This window comes from Oratosquilla oratoria, chromosome 15 (genome assembly GCF_046742065.1).
Source record: "Oratosquilla oratoria isolate Oo_2021 chromosome 15, ASM4674206v1, whole genome shotgun sequence".
NCBI lineage: Eukaryota > Metazoa > Arthropoda > Malacostraca > Stomatopoda > Squillidae > Oratosquilla > Oratosquilla oratoria.
Window position 1 is genome coordinate 13,841,645 of NC_134791.1, and position 15,000 is coordinate 13,856,644.

Below are 15,000 nucleotides of genomic sequence, written 5' to 3' on the forward strand. Positions count from 1 at the left end.
CATCGATGCCCACGGTTTATACAGGATAGATGGAGGCAAGCACTTGATCAGAAGCGCCACGGAAATACGGTTTCCAGGCCATCTATGGCAGCAGCTGAAAGCGTCCGTCGACGCCTCCTTGAACATGATGGCCAAGCCCGCTGGCTTCACGGTAAGACTCGTTTTGAGAAGAGCGCAAGACTGTTAGTCTCTTTCTACTGTAGTATATAAATGATCAAACCCAGCCGTCGCGAAGATTTGATCCAGGAATCTTAAGGTCACAGTTATTTGAAAGATCTCATTGCAATGAGAGATTTGTTCCAGATCTAGTAAATAACTGTCTAGATTATGACTTTCCCCTCTTCGAAAGAGCACAGAATGACATTCTGGTCGTAATCCCTGGTCATTATGAAGTAAACTTCATGATTTCATTCGATTTAACTCTGTATATGTCGAAAAACAGTTTAACATGCCCTATCACTTTTGTTATTGGTTTTGTTCTGAAAAAGTATTTTATCATCCAAAACATACATCACCCACAGATATTCCAGCCCCTTTGTATTTAGCAAGTTTAAGCCTATGAGACACACCGTCCAATGTCCCCCACAGATATTCCAATCCTTCGTAGTGGAAAGGAACTACAATGAAATTTTTAGTTCGAATGGGGAACTAGAGATGTTCCTTCCCAAAGCTGAGGGGCGCCTATTCGTTCATTATCCGGAGGGTAGGATCAAACAACAGACCTACGAGTTACAGGTATGAAACACTTTCAGCAGTGATTGCTAAGACCCGGAACTGAATTTTATGATATTTTAGATATATATTATTCTTGATACACTTTAACATGAATAGGTCTGGATGAACAATGTCATTTAGTGGAATTTTAAATATTAATATAAAAATAATTATACAGTAATATCAATAAGACTAAATCTCCATCAACGTAAAGTATATAAACTAGAGTCAAATATCCATCTTGAGGGTAATGCAATGTACCTCTGCTCGAAAAACAAGGGAAACTTCGAGCTTCCGAGGGTGGATGTTCGAGTATCAGGCTCTCTCGACAACTCAATAATGGAGGGCGAGATCATCTACGATGACGGCTCCGTACTTGAAGTCAAGGTCAATATTGCCACTTCCTCCGTCACTCAGCTTCATCTCTCGTTGAAGACACGTATGGACAACATCAGCATTGGCCTTCGGAAGGTAAGCATTCAGAGGGACAAAGCATATATTGCAATCAATAGAAATGTCCCAAATAAAGATGAGGAGATAAGTATTCTGTTATCGAATCCCATAAAATGACAATCCAAGTCACATAACCCAAAAGTCTGATTTGCGCTATTTGTGAAAGTTATCCCACATTTAAAGAAGAAAAAGAAGAAGAAGAGGAGGAGAAAGAAGAAAAAGAAGAAGAAAAACCTAGATAAATATATGAGGTCCAGCCCCGATCTAATAAATTTCTCAGCATCGTGAGCTCATACACTTAAATTTAGTCAATGATTCTTAACCATTTCCACTGTTTATACCCCTTTTCCATTCATAATCAGCCTCGTAAGGACCAATAAGGCTGTTGCTGTTTGCATCTCCTTTGTATTCTTTGTAATTCACGTGACCCTAAACGATGTATGCTGACCCATGTATTCTGTGCATGTAATAGCAGACGGCTTTGCCTTCGTATTCCGTGATGACCGAGGGACTGGCAGTGTACCACGGAGAACGCATCAAGCTTTTCCACATCATCAATGTTACCGAATCTCATGTCGACACCCTACTCACGCTAACGCCACTCCTGGGACATACCCTGAAGGTAAGTGTTCATATTTCTGTGTGACGAAATGATAACACCTTTATTTCTAGAAATTATTGTTTTGGGGCAATCACTATTTGGCGTCAGATTATTGATTTGTTACATAATCAATATTGCTGTGATCAAAATATGCTCCTGCACGCGGTGGATGTAAGGTGTAGACATTTTTTTTTTATCAAAATTAACCACTTATTAACCAGAAGTGTCCCTGTAAACTGAATAACATCTTATGGTGCTAACCAGAAAAAACCCTCTTAAATGGGACGATCCCAAGCCATAACAGGTTAGCCGAGACTGCTCTAAAATTTGAGTCCCCAGAGGTGTGTCTCTAGCTGACCGTTGGTGTTTCCCAGAACGTAATACCTAAAAGGGAACGGTGAGACTTGCTTGCTGAGCTAATTTCTATTTCTCCTCCAACCGCAGCTGAATACGACTGTGAAAAAGATAAGTCCCAATCTTCATGCCACGAATGCCAACATTGAATGGGGCCAGGAAACGCTGCACTACACCGATGACATTTACTTGGGCGACCGACAGAACTTTAGAATCAAGTTCAACGTGGATGCTCCCTTCCTCGACATATATGACGTCAGTGGCCATATCGAAACCACAAACAAAAATAACACGGGGAATGTTCTTCTGCTGTCTTACGTGGAGAACACAGTTGTAATTCATAGCGCTAGGTAATTATATTTCGATTTCTGTTATCACAAAACACGATGTATAGACAGTGTAGGTCTACAGTTGAGTGTCTCAGTAACGTCAATGGGATTTTGTAAATGTTCAATCTGAAACGACAAGTCTGTCTATCTACATCTACATACCAAGGACTTCTTCCCCCTTATGAAGGAGGAAGCCAAGTCAAGGCGCCCACTGAAGATCTTGTGAGCCGCCTCTACCACCTCCAAAGCCCCTCCTATGAGCTCCAACAGCTACTTGAGCATCCACCGCCGTTCTAACAGCTGTAGCCTCTCTTTTCCACTGCCCCGCACCCCTCCATGCTCCTCTGACTAGCTAAACCATCCCACTTCCTCTCTGCAAGGTGTCTTCCGTAGACACCACCGCACGGGCTCAAAAAAAGCCCGTGGGAGTGACATTTCACCCCCCCCCCCCAAAAAAAAGGCTATCCACTCCCATCCATTCCACTCCCACCCACCACCTACCTTGTTTCCCTTTTATCTTAGTTCCCCAAGTATGATTAGGTATTATTGGTAATAGGTGATAGTAATATGTGGTATTGTAGAGTTTTTTTTAGGTGAAACTCTTTACAAGTTTTATTCTGGCTAAGATGATCATCTAGGGCATCATTTCAGCAAAGAGATAGCGTGTATGAATCTTAGCGATGGTATACAGTATAACCAGGAGAAGCGACTAAATGTATTTGTCTATGCATGTGTACGTGATCATACGAAAAGGAAGTTGTTGTTGTTGTTGTTGTCGTTGTTAGGTAGCCCACAGTATCGGTGAGTTGTGACCCTGGAGTTACGGAGGAAACTAATCATCCTCTCGGGCTTTCACCCCAGATGTGTTGTGTTTGTGCCTGTTTGCTGCCAGTGCTGTGCAGTCTGTAGAGATGTGTGTGATGCAGCATGGCAATTTGGGCTTGTTACCTGTTGTGTTTCCTAATCTGTGTTGGTATGTCCTGCATGTTTAGTAGTGGCCTAAGAAATAAGTGTTTTTATAATAAACATTATGTCCCAACAGATTGATGTTCCATCGCTTGAAGGAGGCGAGCCTACAGAGGCTGAAGATGAGCGCATCCAATCTGGTCATACAGGAACGACCTTATGAAGACTTCATGATTGAACACGATTTCAACACCGAGAGTTTCGAGGCGAGTATTTTCTGGGTTTCACAGAATAACGCAAACTCTCACCTGTTCTCAAATGGTGTGCCCTTCTTTCAATATTTCCTTTTGCCTACCTTCTCGCTGTTCTTGTTCCTGTTATTTTCTACTATTCTTTATGCCCAACTATTCGCAACACCTCCCACTCCGTAAGCTATTCTAATTTAATGTTTCTGCGTAATCCTTCAAAATGCGTGTCGTGCCGGACCCTGTGTGTGCCCAGTGCATTACCAAAATATATTTTTTTCTGGTTCTTGTGTCAAATGTTTCAATATCATTTTGTTCTTGTCTATGAGGGGAATTCTCTTTTGTCTCACTGTCACGGAATCAGGTTGCACACCAGAGTCTCATGTTTCATTGTTGGAATAGCATCAGAACTAGACCAGCAGACTCGAATGATATCACATTTCCGTGTTACTCTTTTACGGTATTGCCAGATTTAAACCAGTCAGTTCTCATGATATCATTTCTATGCAATATCTTTAGAATAACGCTAGAAACAGGACAGTTGACTTCCATGTCGTCACATTTCCACGAAACACTGTTAGAGTAGTGTCAGAATCAGGTCAGTAGACTAATGTCATATTCATGTACATTAGCAGTGCCAGATTTAAGCCAGCGGTCTTGCATGCTGTCATATTTCCATGTTGCACCCTTGAAGTAACAAAGTGTTATCGACATTCCTTCAGATGTCCAGCAAACTAACGGTAGCCAACACTCCGATTTTGGGAGTCGGGGTGGTAGCCTCATCAACAGTGCGAGCCTTCTCCACCGCTGTCTGCAGCACTCACGACGAATGTCTCCGGCTGAAGGCTTCAGCATCCTACAGTCAGGAGAACTCAACGACGAAGACTTATAGTCTGGATGTACATGCTCTCAATTCCCTCCTGTGGTCGCATCCGGAGGATCCACTCATCGAAAACTCCTTGTCCCTCACGGCGCAACAAAAAGTAATAACTTATTTCTGTAATACCTTATACGTGATGGAAATAAATTTTGAGAAGTAGTTATAGCCTTAGGAGGGTCTAAGGGATGACGTATTTGAGAAAGTATGTGATAGGAGGAAAATGAAAGTAAATGTGTGTAAAAGTAAGGTTATATGTGCAAAGGGTGAGGGAGGCAGTAAGTTGGAGTAAGTCTTAAGGGGGAGATGCTAGAGGAGGTGGATAGTTATAAGCATTTAGGGTCACATGTGGCAGGGGATGGAAGAGTGTGGGTGGAGGTGAATTCTAGAGTAAGGGAAGCAGGTAAACGTCTTCGGGGAATGAAAAGTGTCATGAGAATGAACGCAAAGAGAATACTCTATGAAGGAGTGATTGTGGCTACGACATTGTATGGGAGAGAAGAGATATGGCATACAAGGGAGGCATAAACGATCATTTTAGATATGTTTGAGATGAAGTGATTTCATTGTTGTTTAGTTTTTGTTTTCCAACTTCATGTCTCTTTAGGACCCACAGAAAATACTGGTGTCAGGAGGACTTCGTCGCATCCAATGTCGACAGGTGACGTGCGAGCAGTTCGAGCAGCAGGGTTTCCTTCATTTCTCACTTAATCTGGACAATGACAAAATGAGTAAGGAAGGAGATCCACTTTCATACACTGAAGTCTCGCTGTGTTTGTGCATATTTTTCTTCTAAATGGAACATACTGGGTAAATTCGTATCTTTTACTGCATGATTGCTCAGAGTCCAATTGTACTCTGCTTCTCGGTTCAGGAGAGGGCGCTGAGAGCGTTTAGAGAAGGATGTCCCAAAGTGAGTAAATACTAATAGAAACCAGTTGTAAATTACATATCTTCAACCCATTCCTTATTCTTTCCTCAGATTTTGTTTTAGACACAACGAATCGCACAATAGAACTACAAACTCTGATGCGAAAGAGTCTCCCAGCAGAGGTTGGAGTTGCCACCTTGCCGGGTGGGCGCCTTAGGTGGTCTACCACGGCCGAAACTCGACTTTGGCTCAACCGGGGTCGTGATGTCACGGGCGATATTCAATTCAACACTACCATTTCGAGCTTTGCCTCAGCTCGAGCCACAGAATTTGCCTTTGATGTGTCTCTATTCCAGGAAGCTATTGATAAGGTTTGTAAATCATTAACTCCTTCACTATGGTACTCGTAATATCTTGATCAACTTCGGATACTATCAGACAGTGTCATACAACTTACGCGATGAACTCGGGACGAAACAGGATCTTCTTGATTGATCGATATCTCTTTTCGTTTCGAATATGTCCCACTGATGAATGAAATTGTCCAGTATCAGTCATATTAAACTCTATAAAGGGCATCTTTTAACTGAGGTAAACAGGGTACAATCCATAAAGTGTGTCATTGTAGCGACCGCGTTGATTGAGATCGTCTCAGTCTCTCCAATGCGGTGACAACGCTCAGGCGAATAAAGACGCGTAACTTACTCAATAGATTTATGCTCTTGCTGGTATTACTGGACGACTTCATTCACTTGACGGAGCAGAGCGAGTTTTTGTGTGTTATACCCCTGCAGAAGAGTGAATAGAAATTCTTACACCTATTCTAAGTAGAAGTAAAAATATTTCATGACCTTCGATTAACTTCTGTAGTAGCCTATTAGTTTCGTGTCCATTTGTTTAACACCAGTTTCTATTTACATAATTCTATTAATGTTTTATAAGAGGTCATTCATGTAGAAAAGTGGCTGATGGAAACAAAATCCAATCAAAAGGCGAACAGTGATACCAATTGCCTCTTCCATAGACGGGGATTACAGGAATATCAACCAGCTCTGCTCAATAGACAAAGAGTATGACATCCCCAAGTTTTAACCAACTCATTTGTTACAACGACTCACAAGATAAATTTTGTTTTTGCAAAGACCAGACAATTTTACCCAGCTGAGGGGGGACTCCACTCTGAAAGGGTTGAAATTTTAACGATAAATCTTGGTTGTGTTTGCAGGTGATGCGTGGGCGAGCTGACTTTGCTCTTATGCCAGAAAAGCTCATGGTCGACGTTTTCCTTGACGCCTTTGCCACCCCACGTGAAGCCCTCGAACTCAAGGTCAACCTCCAACAGAAGCAAGGGCATCATGTTCTCGTCGCAAATTTCACAGTAATTTTGATTAATTTATTCATTTCATTACGTGGTGACCGTCCCTTCTCATCCTCTCCAGAAATTCAGAGCAGGCAAAAACAAATCCCTTCGGGCCGCGTCAATTTCTCATCCATTTACAAGCACTCTCCAGCCACAACTATCCTTTGTTTACTCCTTTCCATGCTCGACAGGCATACCCCTTCTACACAGGGACCCTTTCATTCTATCCATCTATTTCATTCTTGGTACTCCAATCAAGTTCACCCCATCCATCTCTACCTTCCACACATTTTTTTGTTGTCTTTCCTGATTTACTCTTTCAATATGCCCAAACCATCCCTGTATTATATTATCAGCCCCGTCTACCACATCTATTTTTATCCTCACTTTCTGTCTCATTTCCTCACTTCTTATTCTAACTTTTCTCATAAAACCCATCATACTTCTTAAACACTTCATTTCAAGTACATTTAGGGTAGTTTGCTTCCTTTCAATCGAAGTATTTTGGGCACTATCACCTCTTTGTATTGTCTTCTCTTCGCGTTTATCCCCTGAACCCTATTTCTTTAGACGATTTTCATTATCCTAAGGCATTTATTTGCTTCCTTTACTCTATAGTTTAGATCCATCCCAACTCCAGCCTCTCTTCTTTCAAAACCACCTCACAGTTCACCCAAACTCTTTCCTTGTACATCTCATAATTTTACATTTGCCAATATTTACTTTCTGCTTTCTCCTCTTACGCACCCTCCTAAACTCCGCCACTAGCTGTCTTATTCCCTCTTTTGCCCTAGCCACAAGTACAGTATCACCCGCAAAGAACAACTCACTTTCCTTTTCCAACTTCAAATCCTCGATCATCACCATCGCGTTTACCTCCTACACCTCAGTCATGTGCACGTTAAACAACCATATGTGCAGCATACATGCCACATTTCCATATGTATCTATTTTATAACTAGTCGTTTTCATTGTCTTACAGCATCCTTATCGCCCTGACCCCGGATTAGCTGACGTTAGTGTAGTTCTCGTTCCTTCGCCTGATCACGGTACGGTGGCACTGTCCGTGAAGCTGCCTGGCGGGCAGAAAAGAAGGAGGTCAACCAGACGAGGAAGGAGAGGACGGAACCCTCTCCCGGTTGCCAGCCGCTGGGCAAAGGAAGTGGTCTTCGAGTTCCAGTGTTGGATCGACGCGAGCACAGGTCACGTGTTGTTACACTGTCGGGTGAGATATTGTTTAAATCTTTGATCATTTCCTTCTAGAAGGGCATTCATCGGGTGATTAGAATAAAATAGATTGAGCCAGATCAATGCTGATAAAAGGCGCTATCGACGTACTGGTGTTCACAGAGAGGACAATTATCTATTAATTATTTGCTTCTTAAATGAAGGCTAATTCTTTTTTTTATTATATTTTCGTACCAACTAGATATTCGTTATTGCTATGGACTCATCAGGTAATATACTTTTGGTATGATAACGCATTACTTGGATGTTTTTTCTTGATACTGCCAGATGGGTTTAAAAGGTACGCTTGGATCAAAATGGGGTCTCAAATGTTCGATGTTTCATTTTCGTTCAATTTTACTCCTTTGGTGAATGAAATTGTCTGATATTAGTTTGAACAAAAACCTAAAACGTGTGCCGTCATTATTAAAGGTTAATGCATAGACAGGATTATACTTATGAAATTAGTCTAAAATATAATGAAAATGGAACCAGGAATCGTAGGCACACCAACCATTTTAATCCCCTCCCTGCCTTGTGACACTTCTTTCTCGCTGTATGGCACCGAGCTTTCGTTCATAAGACCCTCTTGATAACGAAATGTTATTTCTGAACTTATCCGCAGGTCAAGTCTCCGTCTGTGAACGAATACATCAGCGTCAAGTACGAGAAATACGATGGGGTGTTGGCTCACCCCATTGCAACAACACCTGAAGGCGTAGACGACGACCTCACTGAGGATGGCTATTCCTTTGACGATGACAATCTCCTGATGGCGCTGAGGCGAAAAGGCAGTAGGAGATCAAAGCAACATTTCCAAGGAGGCTGTGGTGGTTTTGGGGCTTCAGTCGACATATTCAATCGGAGTTATGATGTCACACATGTTCTCTGTACTCAGCTGCCTAGTCTTCAGACGAGCATCACCAGACAAAGTAAGTTGAGGAACAAATCACTAGTTATAATGAAGTCCCTCATATAATCAAACCCGGCCGTCGCGAAGCCTCAATCCGGGGTTCATCAGAATGCTAATTTACCGCACTACTGATTGGACCATCATTTTGTACGGTCAGTGAGGGTGCAATAGGCAGCGCGGTAGCATAGCATTCTGATGGACTCCGAGTCGAGGCTTCGCGACGGCCGTGTTTGATTATTTTAAAGTAAGTCATTACGAAGAAAAAAAGTGGATAGATCATAAACAAGACATAATAAGTTTCTGGTTTGTTGCCCTGGTGTAGATGAGGATTCAGTACATGCGTACTTTACTGATGCTCTTCATCCTAACTCTGAGGAAGACGGAATGTATGTGTGAATGTACTAGTTCATACCTTTTGCATTTTTTATCTTTTTACTTTTGATATTGGTTGTTCTTGAACAAAAGGAAGGTTGCTCACTGAATGACTTCTTTACTTCTTACAGATGGTGCCGTGGAAGACGAGTTGGCTTTGCGTTTGGGCTTAGTCGACGTTCGCAAAGCGGAAATTCACGTTGCCAATGTCGTGGATGCCTCTCTAAATCTTCACCCACCTTTCCTACTCCATCTTGCTTCCACACCGAAAGAAAGTGTTACAACTATATGGTCCAGCATTAAGGTGATTTCTTTTATATTACTATTCGTAATTTGAAATTTATTGTTATGCGTTCTGTTTTGAATAATCGAGCTCTGTATACAATAATGGTCAGTGAAAAATACATCATGACAGTTTTGTTGATGAAAATATCCCTAATGTTTTGCGTCATTTTCAGCCTGGGTTTTAATCTATTGGTGATTGTATCACAGCTAATTTTAACATGTAAAGCCCATTGAAAGCCAAATATCATATATTCAGAACAACCGAAAAGATCTTTAATTATTTTTCTACTTATGTTTCTTTATTTCCAGAGAGACCTCTGGCTCCAAGCAATGGAAATCAAAACTTTGGCACAAGCAACCTGCCGCGTAATGGCAGAGGATATACGCACTCTAGAGGTGCTGGGTGTGTCACATTCTTTGTCTCACGTGGTACAACTTGGAGACTACGTGACCCAGGAAGTCCGGGCTGCAGCCCTTGAGTTGAAGGAGGACCCTCTGATTCAGGATCTGGCACAGGGAGTCAGAGCTTGTTACCAGGTGTCTAGGTAATCAGGATGCTAATTTTGAGGTTTGACATCAGCCACCAACTCAGGGGGATTCAAAGCTGTGGCTCAGGGAAATGTGTACTATTTATATGTCTATCTATATACCAGGAGCTATTCCCCTTACAAGGGAGGAAGCCAAGTCAGAGGCACCCATTTTACTCCCTTCCACCACGCCCTCCACCCCTTCCATCTCAGCTCCTCATGAATGACGGGTCATCCCTGTATCCGCAAACTGCCCTGGGTCAAACGCAATGCAGCAAGACACAGTGCATTCACAGCAAAGCCGCTTCACTTAATCGGCGACGCCCCCTCTCCGTCCCCTTATGCAGAAAAATAGAAGGCGGGGAGAAATCCCTTTGGGCTGCGTCAAAATATCATTCACACATAAGCACCCCCTACACCCCCATCCCCAATCCTTCCCTTCCTTGCACAACAGTATCTTCCATACAGTCATTCTGCACTCATCCCTATCTCCTGCCTTCTCCCTTCCTTGCTCAACAGACATTCCCCTCTTGCTCAGTGCCCCCTTTACCCCATATATCCATCTCATCCTCGGTCGTCCCCTCAAGTTCACTCCGTTCACTTCCGCCTTCCACATTTTTTTAACAATCTTTCATATCTCATTCTTTCCATGTGCCCAAACCATCCCAATAATCTTTCATCAGCTCTATCTGCCACCTCCTTTTCCACTCCCGCTCTCTTCCTCACCTCCTCGTTTCTCACTCTATTAAACCTAATAACCCCTACCGTACTTCTCAGTCATTTCATCTCAAGCACATTTAAGCTTAACCTCTCTGCCTCTCTTAAATTCCTAGTCTCTGCTCCATACAATGCCGTCGGCACATCACCCCTTCATACAATCTCTTCTTTATATCCATTCCCAGTTGCCTATTTCTCATAACACTTTTTAATCCTCCAAGGCATTTACTTGCTTCTCTCAATCTACTATTTACCTCCACCTCTACTCATCCCTTTCCTGCCACATGCGACCCCAAATACCTAAAGCTATCCACTTTCTCCAGCCTCTCTCCTCTTAAACTTACTTCCAATTCACTGCCACCCTCTACCTGTGTACATCTCATCCCCTTACTTTTACCCAAATTTACCTTCAGCTTTCTCCTATCGCATACCTTCCCAAACTTAGTCACTAGCTCCCTTAGTCCTTTCTCTGATCCTGCCACAAACGCAGTGTGGTCAGCAAGCAACAACTGGCTCACCTTTTTCTTCATTTTCTTTAATAATCTCCAGTCCCCTGCCCATGACCCTTGCCTTTATCTCACGCACCACCTCATCCATGTACACATTGAACAGCCATGGTGTTATGACACATCCCTGACGCAGTCCCACCTTTAATTCAAACCACTCACTCTCTCCATTTCTCATTCTAACACAGGCTTTATTACTTTCGTAAAAACTCTTGACTGCCCTTAACAGCTTTCCCTCAATCCCATATATTTGCAGAACCTCCCACAGTGCCTTTCAATCTATCCTGTCATAAGCTTTTTCCAAATCCATAAAGGCCCAAAGAACGTCCTTACCTTTTTCAAAATATTTCTCACATATCTGCTTTGCCACAAAAATCTGATCTACGCAACCCCTACCTTTCCTAAACCCACACTGTTCCTCACCAATTACTCCCTCTGTACCTCTTCTAATCCTCTCAATTAAAACCATCTCATAAACCTTTCCAACTACACTCAATAAACTGATCCCTCTGATGAGAGTGTGGGTAGAGGAAGAACAAGCGAAGATGGGCCGGAACTCCTTTATTGCTTATATGTTTCAACCGATTCAGTCTTCTTCAGTAAGCTGGTCCCTCTGAAACTATCACACTCACAATTGCCCCCTTTCCCCTTGTAAAGTGGAACTATATAGGCACTCCTCCAGTCCGGCACTCTACCCTCCCTTAGACATACATTAAACAACCTCACCAGCCAGTCCACTATTACTGTACCTACTTTCTTCAGACACTCTGCATGACAACCATCTAACCCAGGTGACTTACCCGTTCTCATTAATTTCAGAGGTACTTGACGTAATCAATATAATAGATGTTATCTAATTTCCATCCAATTTCTAAAGTTGGAGTTATCGTTCCAGATATTCGTATATTTAGGCTTCTCATAAGATGAACCTATAGAGAACAAGATCTCTAGTCCCATCACTCCGTCCTATTTAGTCAATTTTTGTGGTTCAGAATTAGCCTCGTTCCTCTGTGAGTAGATGTTTTACTCTCACATTAACAAATGATGTGTAACTGCGGTACGTAAGGGCGACCCAAAACAGTCCTTAAAGCATTGGCTGTGTGTTACCATAAAGTCAATAGAAATAAACAGCACAAGTGAGGACGGAGCTTTTATTGGTATGAGGTTTCGCTTGTTACTACAGCTTCCTAAAGTATAAGATGTACTCCATAAAGCTGTAACAAATGAAACGTCGTACCAATAAAGGAGGCTCCGTCATCACTTGTGCTGTTTATCTCGATAGACTTGTCGGCAGTTGCAAATTTCATGCATGCAGTTAATACCCCAGTACTGAAAATACTAATTCTGTAAAAGCCTAATACCCGACAGCGTACTCATTGAGGCAGCCCTGGCCTACCTCGACCCAACATTTGGGTCCCTTGGGGATGCCATTGCGAGTGTGGGAGCGAACTTGTACCAGTGGATGATGGAATGTGTCAAGCAAGCGACAACCGTCGTGACGACAGCTAAGGACGCCTTGTATGATGCCGCTCGCACCACCTGGACTAATATAACTAACCTACCTGAAGTCCTTCTTGAGCAAGGTTTGTGATGTGTATGCATTTGTACACTCAAAAATTGGTATTGACAACCTCTTTCCTTTTAATAGTCTCAAAGGAATATCGTTAATGGAACTGTTAAATTTTGTAAAAATCCATCTGTCAGACATACAAATCACTTTATAGATCAAATCTTAGATTATTATAGGCCCTTGAAATTGTGTCACGAAGCAATTCCAATATCCAAATTAAAGCTAAGAATAATGACATATACCTGCACCACTGTGAAGTATATCAACTCTTATTCTCTTGTTTTGATTGACAACTGGGCTTCCTCCTTAGCTTTGGTTTTCCCGTGGCTGTCGACGACGGCCTCACGAGTGATGGCTTGGTGGCAGCAACTGAACGAGAGCAGGTTCTTGAGGGCGGCGTGGTCAGTTGCCCGGGAGCTAGCAGGACTCGTCCACAAGGTATTCAAAATTCAAACTAGCTATCTCCATTGTCTATATTATTCAGATTTGTTTATATGCTGTCTAATTCTTTATCTACCAATAGTGTTAAGTTTTGTAAATTGTCGAAACAAGTCATCCCCACTGTATTAATCATTCAGATTGGTTGACATGGTTCTTCTTTTGTTATCTACTATAATGTATATTGTTAATTTTTGTAAATTATCTGAACCAATCATCCCCATACAGATTTATTTATGTGGTATTTATTTTCTTAGATCCTATATGTTAAGGTTTTGTAAGTCACCCAGAGATATGTAATACAAAGCTGTAATCAGAATGTTCTTTCATACAATTTCTTAGGTGCTCTCCTACCTCTACAGTGAGGAAGTACCTGACGGTCCAGTCGCTCCAGGTAACCTGTGGGTGAGTAAGGTTGCCTAATATTGTACCACTACCTACGATTTTTTGCCACGAAACACTTAACCCATCTACTTTTGTGTCATCTCCTTACTTGATCAAAATCGTCTGATGCCAACCCATGAGGTGTGATAACGTTCCAAAAACATGTGTGTTCGGAAAAAAAATCGAAATAAGCTTAAACCCATAATTGGAAAACACGCCTTTTCATATGTGTCTTTGAGAGATATTTGAAACACAAAGGCAAAAGCCGACAAGACTGTGAGAATCAACACCGTGTGAGATCAAAACCTTTATTGGCACAACGTTTCGTGCCAATTCAGGTAGTGGGCCAGTCCAGCAGGACTATCAAAGAGCTCTCTAGAAGGAGTGACAGCCAGGACGAGATGTGGGAAAAAACGCTGGTGTCTACCACATACCCTGTGCTGGATGTGGTAGAGTATATATCGGCGAGACCTCCCGTGACCTGAAGACCCGGATCCGGGAGCATCGCTACGATTCCCGGAACAACATCACCACCAACGCCTGTGTTATCCACCGGAACACCAACGACCACCTGATGGATTGGGATAACGCAGAGCTTCTTTTTAGTGAACCAGACAGGGTGAGGAGGAAATGCCTGGAAGCGGCCACCATTCAAAGCTTCAAAACCATTGAGCAGAACAGAGGCATGTTCAACATCGCCCCTCCTATCATCCATCTGTTACCCGCATTACACAAATGTATGAAATGTCCCCCGTAGTCCATTTCAACATACTATCCGTAATGTCCTCCTTTTTCTCCACCAAGTTCCACCCGTCCCCTTCCCACACACCCCGCCCTTCCACCTACCACCCACCCCTCCCTGTTAACCTCTCCCAGTTCCTTCCCCGTCGGCCTATATGTACTCAGAGTGTTTGCCATATGTCTGTACTTGAAAAAGCTGTAACAAGCGAAACGTCGTGCCAATAAAGGTTTCGATCTCACACGGTGTTGATTCTCACAGAGATATTTGAGCCAAAAGCGCTCTAATCCCACGATAGGGATCCCGTGCTGGGGATCCCGTGTTGGGGTTCCACCCCGAGGCCGAGGCCAAGCCCGAACCCAAGGGACATTTTTTCCTGGTTAGTTCAAGGGAACATGGCGACCACTGAGAACTTGCGACCACTGAGGACTTGCGACCACTTAGGACTTGCGACCACTGAGGACTTGCGACCACTGAGGACTTGCGACCACTGAGGACTTGCGACCTTTGAGGACTTGTTACCTTGGAGGACTTGTTACCTTGGAGGACTTGTTACCTTGGAGGACTTGTTACCTTGGAGGACTTATTACCTTGGAGGACTTATTACCTTGG

General features: G+C 42.8%; 1 protein-coding gene across 4 annotated transcripts in view; it reads left to right on the forward strand.

Moving 5' to 3' along the window:
* LOC143033306 (uncharacterized) overlaps window positions 1-15,000 on the forward strand; it is a 91,050-nt gene that overhangs the window by 62,979 nt on the left and 13,071 nt on the right. For 2 of the 4 annotated variants that reach the window (XM_076198583.1, XM_076198584.1), the window contains exons 29-45: window positions 1-151; window positions 589-735; window positions 994-1,185; window positions 1,640-1,789; window positions 2,213-2,472; window positions 3,494-3,623; window positions 4,325-4,585; window positions 5,087-5,210; window positions 5,462-5,721; window positions 6,576-6,728; window positions 7,693-7,935; window positions 8,563-8,869; window positions 9,354-9,526; window positions 9,817-10,052; window positions 12,611-12,840; window positions 13,138-13,265; window positions 13,608-13,670. The exon at window positions 1-151 is cut by the window's left edge and continues 119 nt beyond it. In XM_076198583.1, the coding sequence (XP_076054698.1) occupies window positions 1-151; window positions 589-735; window positions 994-1,185; window positions 1,640-1,789; window positions 2,213-2,472; window positions 3,494-3,623; window positions 4,325-4,585; window positions 5,087-5,210; window positions 5,462-5,721; window positions 6,576-6,728; window positions 7,693-7,935; window positions 8,563-8,869; window positions 9,354-9,526; window positions 9,817-10,052; window positions 12,611-12,840; window positions 13,138-13,265; window positions 13,608-13,670 (3,208 nt within the window). The remainder of the gene's footprint in view (window positions 152-588; window positions 736-993; window positions 1,186-1,639; window positions 1,790-2,212; window positions 2,473-3,493; window positions 3,624-4,324; window positions 4,586-5,086; window positions 5,211-5,461; window positions 5,722-6,575; window positions 6,729-7,692; window positions 7,936-8,562; window positions 8,870-9,353; window positions 9,527-9,816; window positions 10,053-12,610; window positions 12,841-13,137; window positions 13,266-13,607; window positions 13,671-15,000) is intronic. The other 2 variants (XM_076198585.1, XM_076198586.1) reach the window with 2 other exon arrangements.